This window comes from Lepisosteus platostomus, chromosome 1 (genome assembly GCF_059453375.1).
Source record: "Lepisosteus platostomus isolate fLepPlt1 chromosome 1, fLepPlt1.hap1, whole genome shotgun sequence".
Classification (NCBI taxonomy): domain Eukaryota; kingdom Metazoa; phylum Chordata; class Actinopteri; order Semionotiformes; family Lepisosteidae; genus Lepisosteus; species Lepisosteus platostomus.
Genome location: NC_142611.1, coordinates 71,767,471 through 71,783,733, shown reverse-complemented (window position 1 = coordinate 71,783,733; position 16,263 = coordinate 71,767,471). Strand labels below are relative to the sequence as shown.

Here is a 16,263-nt window from a genome sequence, read left to right as displayed (position 1 = left end):
AAATTAAACACAGCATAAATATATTAGCGCATGAAATGATAACTGGGGGACATATACTCATAGCACATAACTCCACATTTTAATCCAAAGCATACAGTCAAGTCAAAAACAAAATTCCTAAAGAGGAAAATGTTCAAAGCACTGGATGGGCAGCAAGAATCACCTGACCACATCCAATTGGAATGTTACGCCTGGACTGAAGCACGCTATTGCTGCCAGGAAACTCACAAATTGTGAATGCATTCAAAATTGTTTGCATCAAAGAATGGGGAAGGTTTCAAAGGAGCTCACCTATGCCTAAACTTAAGGATGGAATTCCAAAATGTACCGTAAACTACTATTCTCAGACATTGCCAATGGGTATTCAAAGATAATTGATCAAATATTTTTGCTATTTACAATTACGAAAAGGACTTTTGGAGACCTTTCCTCACCAAATCTTTCAATTGAAATTGAAGCTGTACTAAGAATACATAATCAAACAAATGACAATTTTTTTTGGTGATCACATTTGGCATGTGTTTGTAGTAGATTTCTAACATTTACAGACAGAAGTACAGTGAGAGTGCATCAAGATTTTTATTTCATGTTTAATACTAATAATATATTGTTTAAATCAATAAACAGGATTCATTCACTTAAAAAAGATGTTTTCATTATTAGCTATTTTTAAACAAAAACACATTGTTTTAACCATATGTAGCTTTTACCACTTAGATGTTTTAATCAATATTTTATTTTTTCATCTAACACAATTGTCACAATCCTGTTAAAATTATTATATTTTAAATTTAAAAGGATGGGCACTTTTTAATAATTGTCTTCCAAATTCAGTTATGCTGATGCTTTCAATTTCAAGAATGTTCTGTGTATCTTTTTATTTATGTAGTATGTTGTTCCTATTTTTTAAATCTGATATAGGAGTACATATATTTTTGTCTTGACAGTGCCTTCTAGACAGCAAGTATTATTGTTATTATACAGTATGGTTATTGTTCCAGTAATAAATTAACGTGTCTGTTTCATTAAGATTTAATAGAGATTGCATTTATTTGTTTGATGTTGTCTCATAAAATCTTGAGAAGTTTGAACATGTTTTTCAAAGAGGCAAAAAAAACCTACAGACTTGTATCTATGTTTTGCATTCACTTTTTGGCTTTAAACGTTTGAAAAACATGCAGCAGTGTTTTATTACAACCCATTCTTCACATAACGTGCACTTTAGTTGGGGGCTCAATTTGAATTTCACGGATGGTTTCTGCAGAGGTAATGAAACCGTCACAGACATACACAGTTTTGTTTCTTGGCAGAAAGATTGTGTATTCCACTGTACAGGATCAGAAAAACAAATGTTATCAATCTAACTTGTTTTTCATGTGAGAAAGTGCACCGGAAACAGGGAGTTACAGTTGAATTTTGAAGTATGGTGTGGTTGGCCTCAGACCCCAAGGGGATTTCTCATAATCAGGGTATCTTGTTGGTGGGTCTGAAGGTGGGTAATGAGTTCAGGCCAAGATAGACAGACTCCGCTGTTTGTGCATCTGTTCCTGAGTAGAACAGGAAGACCTGAGTTGTTGATCCAGTCCATGACGAGATGTTTCCGCCACTTCCACTTTTCATTCTCCCATTTTCCTCGTACACTTTAATGCGGAGATCCATGCTGCAGACTTTCTCCTGATGTTTATGCATGGAAGTAATCAAACTCGCAATGAGTGGGAACATCTGATATAGCAGCTGTTTTAGGACTTAGAATGCATTGAAAGTGATGACCAAAGTATACAGCTCAGAGTGTTTCTAGAGCAATGGAACATGTGCTGAATTTGGTAGCCCTCCCACTCATGACCAGTGGTCACTGACGAAATTGTCTTCTTTTCACAGATGGTGTATAATCTAGAGTAGAGGAATGAATATACCCTCTCCACTAACTAGACAAGCTGTGTCAACACATGTGCTTGAACTGTCATGATGTGTGAGGCTGCTGCTGTCATCCTACCAGCATTGCTATGACATACAAAAAAATTTTTTTTCAAGTAACGGGGTCTTTATTGTTAGTGTGTTCTGTCCCTGTTTCGTATCAAAGCAAGATCTAACACGCTTTTCAACAAGAATGGTATTAACATATAGCATGGCAGTAAGCTGCTGCCTCACAGTTTCTTGTCATTCCATATCTGGGGAGTTTGCATGGTCTCACTGAGTTTGTTTTTCTCCCAACTTCTGAAGGCATGCTGGCTTGATTGATTGGTGACTCTGAACTCTTCCTGCATATGTGTCTTAGTGTGTTTTGCAATGAACTGGGATTCTGTATCAGGATGTTGTCCAGGCCAATGTTTTGTGTATAGTCTGTTGTAACACTTTCCATGAATAATTAAGTATAAGTATTTCTGATAATGGAGGGGATGATAAAACTAAATTACTTAGCTACAGCAATAAACTTAGAGGCTCCTTCTATAAAAAATGCTAGGTTCCTGTTGCATTGACACTGTATTAGAAATATCAAACATTTAAAAATCATAACTGCATTCTTAAACAGATTGCTTTACTTACAGGTATTTTTAATTCTCTTTAAAGTTAACATATTTTCATTCATGTATTTCATTTGAGTCGCAAATTGGAAAATGTAATTTAGAATTTACTCATCATGTAGCTTAGTAGGTTTTAAACTCTCTAATAAAACATAAAATGGTGGATTGCTGTTCTTCTACTGCCACTGTCCTGTTCTGTATGAAAAGTTTGCCCATTACACAATGAGCATGCTTGGTGAATGGACACTCTGTACTGTAGCATTTCAGTTATGCATTATGTTTGTTAAAATAGGTATTCAATAGAAGTCAAAAGACCTTTTCGTGATTTTTCTTAGACAGTTATGTTTTTTAAAATACAGTAGAGGCATGAAGTGGCCTAATAATACGTCGGTATTTGCATCAATAGTTTTGAAACTACAACTTCACAATGAAACAATATTGTTTTAGAAGAAGGTTGTTGTGGTCTAGCCATGAAAATAAAACAGGCCTCAGCAACATAACACAGCAACTCAGCTCTGCCTGTGTGTCAAGGCAACAAGCTGGCAACACCTGTTGTTGGCTTGTTGCTGTCGACATCAGTGGTGCATGCTTTAAGCACAAAACACTGCAGTGGCATTATGAAATTAGCTCTTATTGAGCAGCCTTACAGAAAGGCGTTCTGGCAGTTAGGAACAAAATGTTAACAAAAGTGGTTATTGAAGGATTGTTAAAAAAATTAGTCTATAGATCTTAGGCAGGGGTGTATAATTTAAACTTTATTCACATTGTTGACAGTTTGCATTGACCGAGGTAAATTGCAATTAAACTATCGAACAGTTTAAAGCGTAAAAATTACATTGATTATGTCTTCGTAAAAAGGTGATCAGTGGACTAACCTCCGTAGACTATTAATAATAATAATAATAATAATAATTGCTTACACTTATATAGCGCTTTTCTGGACACTCCACTCAAAGCGCTTTACAGGTAATGGGGACTCCCCTCCACCACCACCAATGTGCAGCATCCACCTGGATGATGCGACGGCAGCCATAGTGCGCCAGAACGCTCACCACACATCAGCTATCAGTGGGGAGGAGAGCAGAGTAATGTAGCCAATTCATAGAGGGGGATTATTAGGAGGCCATGATTAGTAAGGGCCAATGGGAAATTTGGCCAGGACACCGGGGTTACACCCCTACTCTTTTCGAGAAGCGCCCTGGGATTTTTAATGACCACAGAGAGTCAGGACCTCGGTTTTACGTCTCATCCGAAGGACGGCGCCTGTTTACAGTATAGTGTCCCCATCACTATACTGGGGCATTAGGACCCACATGGACCACAGGGTGAGCGCCCCCTGCTGGCCCCACTAACACCTCTTCCAGCAGCAACCTTAGTCTTTCCCAGGAGGTCTCCCATCCAGGTACTGACCAGGCTCACACCTGCTTAGCTTCAGTGGGTTGCCAGTTGTGAGTTGCAGGGTGATATGGCTATTAGCTAATGTTACATCATGCTCTCAAAATATAGGGAGTTTAGTGAATATACAGTATATAATGCAAAACTCTTCTTATTAAATTACACCCTGGCCTCACAGGTGGCAGGCCATCCTTTGCAGGATTCATGAATTATCAGTTGTCTTCTTGAACTGGTATTTTATATGTATTTACAATTCATATACAGTATAATACCCAAGGATATTTTTCTTATAAACCCTATAATTTATCTTTTAACTATTATGTATTAGCAAACTTTGGATGCATGAAAGAAATGTGTTTTTAGGCAAAGCAGAGTTAAAGCAGAGTTATAAAACATATGAACAAGTAATAGGTTTATTCCATCCTGAAAAGAGAAGAGAGCAAACACAATGTTTAGGCTGTGAAGCCTTCTTCAGATGCAAGCCATGTTATAAAACATAGACTTTTTTTGAGGAAAATGGAGAAATTGGTAGGATATGAAGTGCAAAAAATTCAGTTAAATAGAAAACCTAGAAGATAAGAGCACAAACATAATCTGTTTTCTTATAACTATGGACACGTTTCAGTAGATTTCACTTATGTCCTGTCAATCATAAAGAAAGATAATGGCATTGTTTCCAGACTGGAAAATGTTGCAGTTTTTTTAATTCAGAAACCAGTCGAAAGAGTTGAGTGTTCCAATGCTCCCAAATGGCTTATCAGGGCGATAAAGGGTTATCCAGACATCACAAGTCTGAGCCTGGGTCATTCTGCTTGCCTACTGTGACTGGGTTTCCCTAAGAAGAGGTACTGTATGTGATTAGGACTACAGGGGTAAAGCTTAGAATACTGTATCTGCCCAGAGTTCTCTCAGGTCCTCTCAGGGACTCAAAGACCCTTCCAACTTGCCAAGTGCCTGCAGGCTCCTGATGATGTTAGAGTGAGATACACCTCTCCTTCCACTGGCTTTGAATCTCCAGCACAGAGTGTTGCAGAGCTTGTGGAGTTTCTAACGATCAATGTCTGGGTGAGACAGAGGAGCCTGTCTGCACTGACTCATTCTCCCAAGTGGGTACTGGTATCACTACTGTGAGCCAAGATGTAAAGACACCAGGTAATACCAAATTAGGAGAATAAATCAATTAATTTAATTAATAATTTATAATATAACCAGTAGAACTACTTTCAATATAATTTACAATTTTAAGTGTTCCTGAAATGGAAGCAGCATTGCATACAGCACCCCTAAAATATTGCAAACGTATTTTTTTTTCTTTACAGTCCTACCATTTTAATTTATGATCAGGAAATTAATATGAAGGCTCATTTGTCATTATTGATGATGTTAGTAATGACAGGAGCAGCAGGAGGAATTCTGAAGTTAACAGTATTTTTTTTTCTTCTGATGAAGGACAAAAGGCCTTCCATATACAGTATATATCACATGCAGCATGTCGATATCCAAAACATGTGATCAATGCAGCCAAGGAGTTTATCAGGAGATGAAAGTGGACAATCTTACTGACCAAACTAACTTCCTGTAATGGGAGCTGGACCAGGCTCCTGTGTAGCGCAGTTCAGGACCCTATGTAGACAGTATAATCCAGAAGTAAGTGGAGAGGGACATCAGGGAAAGGTACAACAGGATTAGCATGGGTTGACAGACTGGGGGGCATGACGAAGGTGATCCGGTGCTCAGGGGGCATGGCGAAGGCAAACGAGTCCAAATATACCTAGGGGGAATCCGGGGCGCAGTCCAGGGTCCAGGAACCAGGAGATCCATCCGAGATGAGACAAACAAGGTTAAAATCCGGAACGGGATCTGGAACAGGGACAGGGAATAAAACCAGGATGAGGAGGCCAGGCAATCTGAGCCCCGGACTCAGATGGTCAGGACACGGTGATGAAGCTTAGCCATCGGGTCTCTCCTAGACCTGCTGGAAGGCAGGCTTCCGGGTGTCCATCTCCCAATGCTGAGCCAGGCAAAGCGGGAGCACCAGGCTTAAAAAATGACAAACAGGGGGCAGGTGCATTGTACTGTCTGAAGAATCAGTTGTCAGTGTACCCCAAAAGAACTCTGTGGCTGCAACAAAGCGTTTTAAATGACTGCCCACAAAAAGATTGGTAAGTTTAATGGGTCACAGACTTTATCCAGCTAAATTCAAAGGGATATGCAATCTATTATGGACTTTTACACTCTGATATCAATTTACAATGAGTGTATCCCAATACTTTTGTTCACTTTAGTGAGAATATTTTTTTTCTAATATGACCAGTAAGCTTGGGATTACCCAAAATTAAAAGTACATTATTTTGTACTTAATGTAAGTACAAATTGCTGGACTGTAAAGCCAAAATAACAGTTTTACATTTCCTATCCCCATACTTTTGAAGGTCACTGAAATATTCCAGAACAGAAAATACATTGCAGTTTCTGTGGAAGCTAATTGTAGTCTTGACATATTCTTACTTTCTATTTTAATGGATTGTCTGATCTAAACCTCTGTTAATGGAAGCTAAAGTCTGTGAAATAGTGATGGTTATTCATTCTGTCTGTTAAGAATGGTATAACATTTTCACAGCTGACAGTATTTCTTGAATGAAACCACACATTGCTTTGAACATGAGATTGTTATGCCCCTAGTATTTTCTCTTAAAGAAGTGACATGAAAAATATTTCACATTATGTCTGTGTGGAGGTCATGGTTGTTTCATTTAAGATATTTGTTTAGACCTGGTCTTGCAGTTGTGGAATGTATATAATTAGGTTCTTCATGGAACATTGGACCTAGACTTTCAAGGAGAAACAAAACTGATCAGTAGAGATAAAGTGCAGAATTAGAATTTTAGAAATCACACGATGTAATTTTTCTGTTAACAATACATTTGGCATTGTCTGTTTCCTTTAAAGTTTTTGTAAGGATTGTTTGTTTTTTTTAATTGGCATGGCAATTATATGGCATAGCCACCATAAGCAAAATGAATTGGTCTTTCAAGTGCCACCAGCAAGATTTATCCTTATAAACAGCCCTTAAAGTGGTTTCCACACCATGTGCTGGATTGAATGAAACATTTGATCTAAAAATTTGTTTCCAATTGTGTGTACTAAAAATGACATTTACGCATGGCATAACACATTAGGAGAAAAAAACAACTTTTTTTCTGTATTTGTTTATACATTATGTTGGTTCTATAGATATATTTAAGGGTATAAAAATGACACTCTTAATATATACTGTATACAGTACTTTAACATTAATAACGATATGCATATGGAATCCAGTATGTGTGAGTTTTTCTTTGCATTTGACCACTTTTAAATCCACAATTCAATTTCTTTGACTTTTTTCTTCTCAGAGATAATTGCAATTTTTGTGTTCCTCAGCTGATTGTTTTAAAAATTCTAAAGAGTATGACTTCAGTGACCTATTGATTTTACAGAATGAAATCTACAGTCACTTTACTTTTTAATTCAGAAAGTTGACTCTCAGAATCATACATGTGACTATTTCCTGGCAAGTTATGAATATTTTCCAAAGAGCCACAATAAAAACTCCCTCTGTGATGTCAGTGTTTCTAAAGGAATGGACTTACGCAGTAGAGCTTCTGGTTCATTGTTAATTCACCCAGACAGAAATATTAAAATTGAAAATCTTTATAGAATTATTTCTCTTTCCTGGCTTGCAGGTTCAAAGTCATACCAGACGGTATTCTTGCTGTGTTTTGGACATCCAGCTGGATGCCATTCACAGTTGTTTTGGGTGCAGTTGTTTTCGATAGGATTCTATAGCAAGATATTACATTTTTGTGGAGCTTCAAAATCATGTTACAGTTCAGTCAATGTTTTAAAAGACTTGCTTCCTTTAACTGCTATACAATATTAATAAAATATCCAATATCAATGAATTACAAAGGCCAAAATTCTATGATTCCTGGATCATTCCTAATATGACTAAATACAGATGCAGCCATTCAAAATGCGCGGTAAAAACCCGCGGTACGGTAACCTACCCACAAGCCACCGCGGGGCACCGGAGCATACCGCAGGGCAAGTGATTGGCTGGCCAAAATGACCGACAGGGGCACTCGTGGTGCATTGGTTGGTAGTGCAAAGATTGAATCATTTAATGTCTTTACTGTGCACATTTTAATCCGCTTAGTTTTGAATATTTATATGGATTTTACCACTAAAGGGAAATTTTAGTAGCTGAGCATAAAAAGAAGAGGAGCATAACGCATCTGAAGGTCATAAACGATATTAATTTAAAACATTACTGTATGTATGTAAACTGTACTGTGTATGGCTGGTCTTGGTAGTTTAAAGAAAAAATACACACCAGTCTTCCATTTCTCCCTAAACATTTTAAGCATGAAAGTTTTATGAAACGGTACCCAAATATGCGATTGCTGTATAGAATGAATTTTAATTAAAAAAAAATATTTAACACGAACATTAAGCTGTTTACATCTTCCGCCTGAGAACAGTCACCCGTTGCTACCCAACGCAGAATGGTGATTGGCTGACACCATCTGACACCCCTCTGATTGGAGAAAAAAGACGTGCTGGCGTGCTATACCAGGAAGAGGATTCTTTCCATTCAAAACGTGTATTTTAAAAGTTTAAGAAGTAAAAACCTTACAGCGTACACAGATTTCTAAACTGATCAGGATCGTTATCTTTGTCTTATGCATAATAATGTTCACCGCTCTGTCCAGCAAATTAATAATAAACTTTATTTTATATAGCGTTTTAAACGAATAAGTAATTAGATTGCTCATAAACCTAATCACTTGCTTTTTCTTTTTATTTAGGCTCAGATTACAACTATAGATCGAATTATTAATAACCATAATAACAACCAACCAACAAAAACAACCATATAAACATAATGGTGGTGCTGGACCTTCCAGTTTTATTTATTTATTTTTTAATCGCGTAACATAAACATATTACCGTATGCAAACTGTACTGTATACAATATGTACATGTATATTTAATGTCTTAACTGTGCCCGTTTAAGTATTGAATATTCATATCTAATTTTACCACTGAAGGGAAATCTTAACATAAACATACAGTATATGGCTGGTCTCGGTACTTTAAAGAAAAAAATACACACCGGTATTCCATTTCTCCCTAAACATTGTAAGCTTCGAAGTCTTTAACTAACGTGATACCGGAGTCAACAAGCATACTTTTAGAATTTGATTAAAAGGGAATATAATATGGAATCGCGTATCTCAAGAAATTAATAACGATATAATTATATTCATGTTGCAAAAGAACTGCAACGGACATAAAAACTCCCTTGCATGGTTTCATTACGACCAGAATCGGTCTTGAGATATTTTTAACTTGATTTACAGTATTTGAGAGGTATGTCTTAACACCGATACTACAGTGCTTAAGTACTGCTCACGTATATGTTTCTAGGTTTATATTATGCATTTCATACGGTCAAATTACTTTTGAGCAATAAGAAGCGAGAAACGGTATGCGTTTTACTTTCGTTTTGTGCTGGGACCCGTGGATTGATTAGAGATATCAAGTACATACAAGTCATTTTTTAAATGTTGTAGTTCGTCTTGAAAAAATGTTACGAGTACATCATCTATCAACAATTACACAGGTTCTGTTTCCATATTGCGGATTTTGGTTACGTAATATTATTTTCTAGATTTCACGTTGTGAATATGATGGGATGTCTGATGGGATGTTTCTAAAAATCCATCCTCTGTAAAACGTCTTCTCCAGTTGTCCTGCATATGTATTCGCTAATGAAGCTGTGTGTTCTGAGCCTAGATCTCTACATTTCTGTATGAACCAGCTTAGAGGGCTAAAGACAGCTTGTGTTTAAATTGAGTGTAAGGCAATTTATGCTTCTAAAGTCATGGTCAGCATTTATCTTTGTACTGTGTTGTAAACTTGTTCTGTGCCAAGTCACATTATTTTATAGCGTTTTTAAAGCGTTATCAAATACGGTGTTACTGTAGTTTACTGAGTCCCATGTCACATGGTCTGTGATTGAAACCTGTAAAACCGGTTTAATTCGTCACAGCCAGCACTCTTCAGGTGTGAGAGTCTTCTGCTCAGAATGAAACGCTAAAATGTTTGTGTATATTCTAATGGTAGTGGGGGCGGGGTGTGTGGGAATAAGTTTGGTTGAAACATTTTCTCTGAAAGCATTTTCTTCTTGTAACCGATCTTGTTACAGCATGTTACAGTTTACTATTATTAACCATATTAATTTTAAGTGCTTAATGTAAAATCTTGTAAAAATATATTTTCATTGTTCAAATATACATTAAGTCTGACTATCATATAATAAGTTAAATACAAAACTAAAGAAAAAATAGGGTTAAATATAATTCAAAATATTTTGCTAACAATGTTAACTGTTTATGAATAATAAAATGTATTAACTAAGGAGTAGGATGGCACAGTTGTTAGTATGTTTTTTGTTTTTTTTAACCCAATCTCCGGGAAACCATTAGTACGATGGTGAATCGGAGATTCTCAACCCTTGCTGCGTACGACTGGAAAAGAATTCGTGATCGGATCAACGAAATGCTTCGTAGGAGGAGGCAGTCTTTTCCTCTTGTCTAACAGTCTGTCCACAAACAAAACATTCCTGTTAGACAAGAGGAATTGAAAAAAAAACAATGTTGTCAATGAAAACCGGTGTGTGTGTCTCTCCCTGCTGGATGTCCCTCTCACAAACTGCTGAATGAATAAAATAATTTTATTGAAAACGAGTTTGCGATTGTCTGGTCTTTAAATTCTGTAGATACGCGATTCCATATTATATTCCCTTTTAATCAAATTCTAAAAGTATGCTTGTTGACTCCGGTATCGCGTTAGTTAAAGACTTCGATGCTTAAAATGTTTAGGGAGAAATGGAATACTGGTGTGTATGTTTTCTTTAAAGTACCGAGACCAGCCATATACTGTATGTTTAAGTTCCAAAATTAATATCGTTTATGGGCTTCACACGCGTTGCAGTATGCTCAGGCACTAAGTAAAAGGAGATGCTTCGTATTGCTTGACTAATTTTAAAAACTAAGTTATAAATATAAAAATTGCAGGCGCTGCTCTGGTGCGTCGGCTCCTACACAGTGCCTGTCTGCCGTAAGCGTTACAATATACATACAGTACCCAACACTGCTTGTACCCATCTGTCATGTAAATAAAACACCTTGAATTGAATTGAATTGAGGGGAGAAGGGGGGGATACTAAAGCCAATACTGGCTCAATGGGCTTTGACGTGCTAATGCGTTAACGGTCCGGGTGTGGCAGGCTTCCAATGTCAACTCGACTCGATTAGAAGACAATGAACGTATTTTAGCCCTAAATGAATTAATAGCAAACATGGTTTACATAAAATACATTTTTCCAAGAAAGTTTATAATAATACGATCTATAGTTGAAATCTGAGCCTACTTTAAAAATAAAGGAAAAGCATTTTCAAAGAGCAATCACGCTGTGTTTATGAAGAAAAAGTGATTAGGTTTATGAGCAATCTAATTACCTATTCGCTTAAAATGCTATATAAAATAAAGTTTATTTAGAGATGAATGATCAGTGTCGCAGTTTAAATAATGTGAGTCAGGAAACTAACACAGCGCCACCGGATTTAATAACGCAATAAAAACGCTATAAAATAATGTGACACAGTACAGCACAGTACAACAATACTGACCATGACTTTAGAAGCATAAATTACCTTACACTCAATTTAAACACAAGCTGTCTTTCTGTATGAACCTCTAAGCTGGTTCATACAGAAAATGTAGAAATGCATTAGCCTGATCATGATTAAAAAACACATAATTAAACACGCGTTTGCGATTTAAATCAGAACACGATTTAAATCAATATAAATGTTTATATTGTAACGCATACTGTCCCGCCTCCATTTCTCTATAACAATTTACTGTTGCACACACACACACAATAGAAGCAGGAACCACTGTCAGAAGGGAAGATATATTCAAAATATCGCAAATATCGATCATGTTGCGATATTTTGAAATATAAAAGTCAATTGATTGTCCATAATATCGCTTACCTATTTTTTCGAAGAAATGTTTGTTAAAATAAAAGTCCAGCACCAGCTGGATTCGAACACACAACCTACCAGTTGGAAGTCACGCACCTAGACCAGTAGGCTACAAGACAGCTCGCATGTTCAGGTAGGCGAAACAGCCTTACACAGTCCTGCCGCAGTACACGGATATAATCATACCGTTATTAAATTCTTTAGATACGCGATTCCATATTATATTCCCTTTTAATCAAATTCTAAAAGTATGCTTGTTGACTCCGGTATCACGTTAGTTAAAGACTTCGAAGCTTACAATGTTTAGGGAGAAATGGAATACCGGTGTGTATTTTTCCTTGTGATATTTTAAGCTCTAGTTGAATGATAGGTGTCGCATTTTAAATCATTTTCGTAGCTAGAAATTATGAAACGCCCTGTTAAAAGCAAGGAAGTTTTTATGCCCCGTTGAAGTAAAACAAAATGCCTGACAAAGTATGGCTTGGACAGATTCCAAGTGCTTGTACAAATGTGCTAAAGAAATTATACTTTGAGTATACAGCTTGTCCAAAGTCATCCATTATTAATACTATTAGTAATATCTTCAGTAAAGGCTTTGATGCATAAATATTTCTGATAAAGGTAGGTTGTGTACTTCTGTCCAACTGAGCAATCTTGCTTTCATAATATATACCAACATTTTAATGACTGATGATTAACATGCTGTAATACACAGTTCAAAATTAAAGGCTCAAATGCTGTACATGAGAGGTTAAGCTCCCCCTGGCGGTTTTACAAGGCGACGCCGGATAGTTAGTCACGTGACACACGTGAAATGCGTGATACCGCGTGATACTGTGACACGCCCACCGGGGTATGCCGCGAAATACCTCACCCATTTTGAATGGCTGCATCTGTAGGAACACAGTTCAAGTAATAAATTCCCATATCTAGAAAATTCCAATAAATCAAATTAAGACCCAAATCCACATGGTTTTCTTTTAGACTTTATGAAAAATATCAGCGACCTAGCATTTAAACTGTTAAAAGACTTATGATTCAAACAATCTGTTGTTATGGAACAACTACCCAGACCTCTGCATTCACTTAGCTTTGCATGAGCTGAGTTGAAAAAGCCTGGAGTTTTAGTAACTTTAATTGTTACACAAGTGCTGTTTGCAAAATAGTAATCTTTCAGGGTAAATTAGAAGCAATGTACTGTATGAAGGTTCCATTTATATTCCCAGGTTGGTAAATGTAAAAATGTTTAAAATGTTGTAATATATTGCACAGATTATTTAATAATACAGAGTTAACTGTATGGAATTACGAGAAGGCTCAAAATGGTATTAATTACCGTTATGATATTTATTAGATATGTATAAGTTCTGTTATTCTTGAAATCTCTAATAATGTGCTTTTTTAAATACTAACAATATTCATGGTAACTAGTATAGTGTAGATACTGCCCCAGGCATGTGTGGAGGTTAAACTGCCCAATGTTTATGAGTCCAATGAATTAACATATCTTATTTCTGAGCGGGAATATGATGAATTATATTAGCATCTCAATGTAAAAAAAAATCTTTGTTCCATGAATTGATTCTATAATCAGAGACATATCTTCAGATCTGCAACCTTTTTCCTTCAGCCGCTTGGAGCAGAATGCAATCAAGGTCATCCCTCCAGGAGCTTTTTCTCCATACAAAAAACTGAGAAGAATGTAAGTATGGAAATGCATTTGAACTGTGCTATCTATTTACAGAGCAAGACGCACAGTCCCTGACTACTGTACACACTTGAATAACCTGAACATAAAAAAATACAGGAAAAATATTTTCTGTTTCAGATGGAAGAACCTTGAGGGAAATTATTCTTGTCATTTACGTGATCCGATAGCACTTGGAAATTCATTCACATTTTGAGGTCTCTAAACTCTAAAATATGTTCTGTAAAGTTTGGGGAATTTTAGTACAAGGTAGAATTAATATAGCCTACTAAAACGTGTTTTTAGAAGTCCGTGTGGCATATCACTTCTTTCAAGTGAAGCCCTTTTTTATTAAGTGGATCAGCCCTCTGGGCTTAATAAGGAAATGGTGGGGGAGCTTTCCTGTTGAATACTGACGCAGACTTGGCTGTCCTCAGAAATGTGCTGTTAATAGTGTTTCTGGTATATGAATTCCAGTCAAGTATTTTATATAGGCTTCTATAACAGAACAAAAAGAAGTGTAAAAGTATTTCTTAAAGAGAGAGAACAAAATATAATACATTATAAAACAGGGTAATATTCATTTGTTTCATTTAATTGTTCTTTTACTTTGCCAGGGTATTAGCTTTGCCTACATTCAGTACATTCAGATAAGTGTTCACTGTGATGTTTTTCTTTTTCTAGAGACCTGAGCAATAACCAGATTTCTGAATTAGCACCAGATGCCTTCCAGGGCCTGCGTTCTCTCAACTCCTTGTAAGTAGTTTCTTAATTGAAATGTTGATGTACTGGAATGATACGTATTTCAAAAGGAGTAGCTAAAATATGGGGTTTGTGTCACATTCAATTTAAAAATTAAACTTGCTTAAATAAGCAATTGCATCTAATATTGTTTCTTAATAAAACACTCATCTCTTAAGCTGTGTGTGTCAAAGCATATATCGCCAAGGAAGGGTGTTTTGCATGATGATATAGATTGAAAAACATTACACTAATATAAGGAACAGATTCCAAATTAACTGACCAGGTCTTATTTGGAAGAGCAAGGACTGCAGTGTCCTAAAATGTGAACTGTCAGAGTTTTTGACAACATACAGAGCTTCACAGAACACTCAGTGGTCAAGGTCTTCCCTCCAGAGTACTATAACCAGTGACTTTAACCTTGATGGAACTGTACATCCCTCTGAGTCAGCAAACCCCAGAACGGCCAGAGACAGGTTCCCAAAAGGTTTAACTACATGAGTTAAGGTTATGACAGCATGTACTGCAGTTAAGTTCATGGAGGGATTCTACAAAATCACAGCACTAACCTGGAAAAGTTCTTCCTCCATTGCATTGAACACATGTTTTTTATATTTCACACGCTGTGTTTACTTAGATTGTCTTTTGAAGTGCTGTTTCCTTGCTATCACTTACCAGTTATTTTTAAAGAAAACCACTCAGTGAGGAGACGTTAATGAAGCAGAGTTGCAGTGGGAAGTGTTTGCTCTGCTGGCATTTCCTTTTTTTGATTCTCTCTGGGACACCATTCAGACACTGCTGTCTCCTTGGAATTTGAATACAACCTTTTCCGTGCTTGTGAACTTTTTCTAAATTGAGTGGCTACAATATCACAATAATTTCAATGTATTTTTCTATTTTCTGATTAGGATTTGACACAAAAAGGCACCGTGGGCACACAAAAAAATTTAAACAAATGATGTTTTAATATTTTAATATGTTGATGTTGGATGTTTTTCTTCCTGTCAGAGTGCTGTATGGAAACAAAATCACAGAACTCCCCAAAAGCCTTTTTGAGGGTCTCTTCGCACTGCAGTTACTGTAAGTAAACTCAAATATTTATATTTGCAGGCTTCAGCAAGGACCCCTAAGTTTTAAACTAGTCTCTGCACCATTGCTTTTACTTTGGAACACAATAATTTTGTTCATCAGTGTTACAGCCAAAAGGATTAATTTCATTGTCAGTGAGTGAAGAGGTTTGATGAGCTAAACCAACATGTGAGCTGCAAAGGAATAAGTAGAGATTAATTCCATGCCAAAAGGTAAAAACAGCTAAAGGAAGATCCACAGCCAAGACAGTTTTTTTTTCTTGTATAGAACTGTGGAATTGTTCTCACGTCATTGTCTGTTTAAATATTATTTTTTGTGGTAAACTTAGGCTGAGTTTATTCAGATGTAATTGCAGGGAAGCGAAGGGTATGCCATTACAAGGTTAACCATCATGTAGCACAAATGCCAATGGGGAATCAGAGAGGAAATGGCAAATTCTAGCTTGATTTGTACGTTTTTTTTTTCTTTTTCTCTCTCTCCTAGAATAAATTATATTTATATTGGTTGTGTATCATTTAGAGCTATTTATACATAAGTGTTCTTGGGCATAAGAAGTTGAAACGTTAAGAATGTCAGACAGCCAACTGTTCTCTAGACCAGATAAAGCTGTCATATCTGGCGGCCTCCATCTCTGGCGGCAATTGGCAGCGTGAGAGACAGCCACCGCATTAATATGTTTATCAAGCTGTGTCAAGAGAACCAGCAGGAGTGATAATGCTGCAGCGCTACG

The 16,263-nt window shown here is 36.6% G+C and overlaps 1 protein-coding gene across 11 annotated transcripts in view; it reads left to right on the top strand.

Annotated features, from left to right (window-relative positions):
• Window positions 1-16,263, top strand: part of slit2 (slit homolog 2 (Drosophila)) — a 164,687-nt gene that overhangs the window by 106,549 nt on the left and 41,875 nt on the right. For all 11 annotated transcript variants that reach the window (XM_088636432.1, XM_088636460.1, XM_088636440.1 and 8 more), the window contains 3 exons: window positions 13,647-13,718; window positions 14,388-14,459; window positions 15,453-15,524. In XM_088636432.1, coding sequence (XP_088492558.1) covers window positions 13,647-13,718; window positions 14,388-14,459; window positions 15,453-15,524 — 216 coding nt within the window. The remainder of the gene's footprint in view (window positions 1-13,646; window positions 13,719-14,387; window positions 14,460-15,452; window positions 15,525-16,263) is intronic.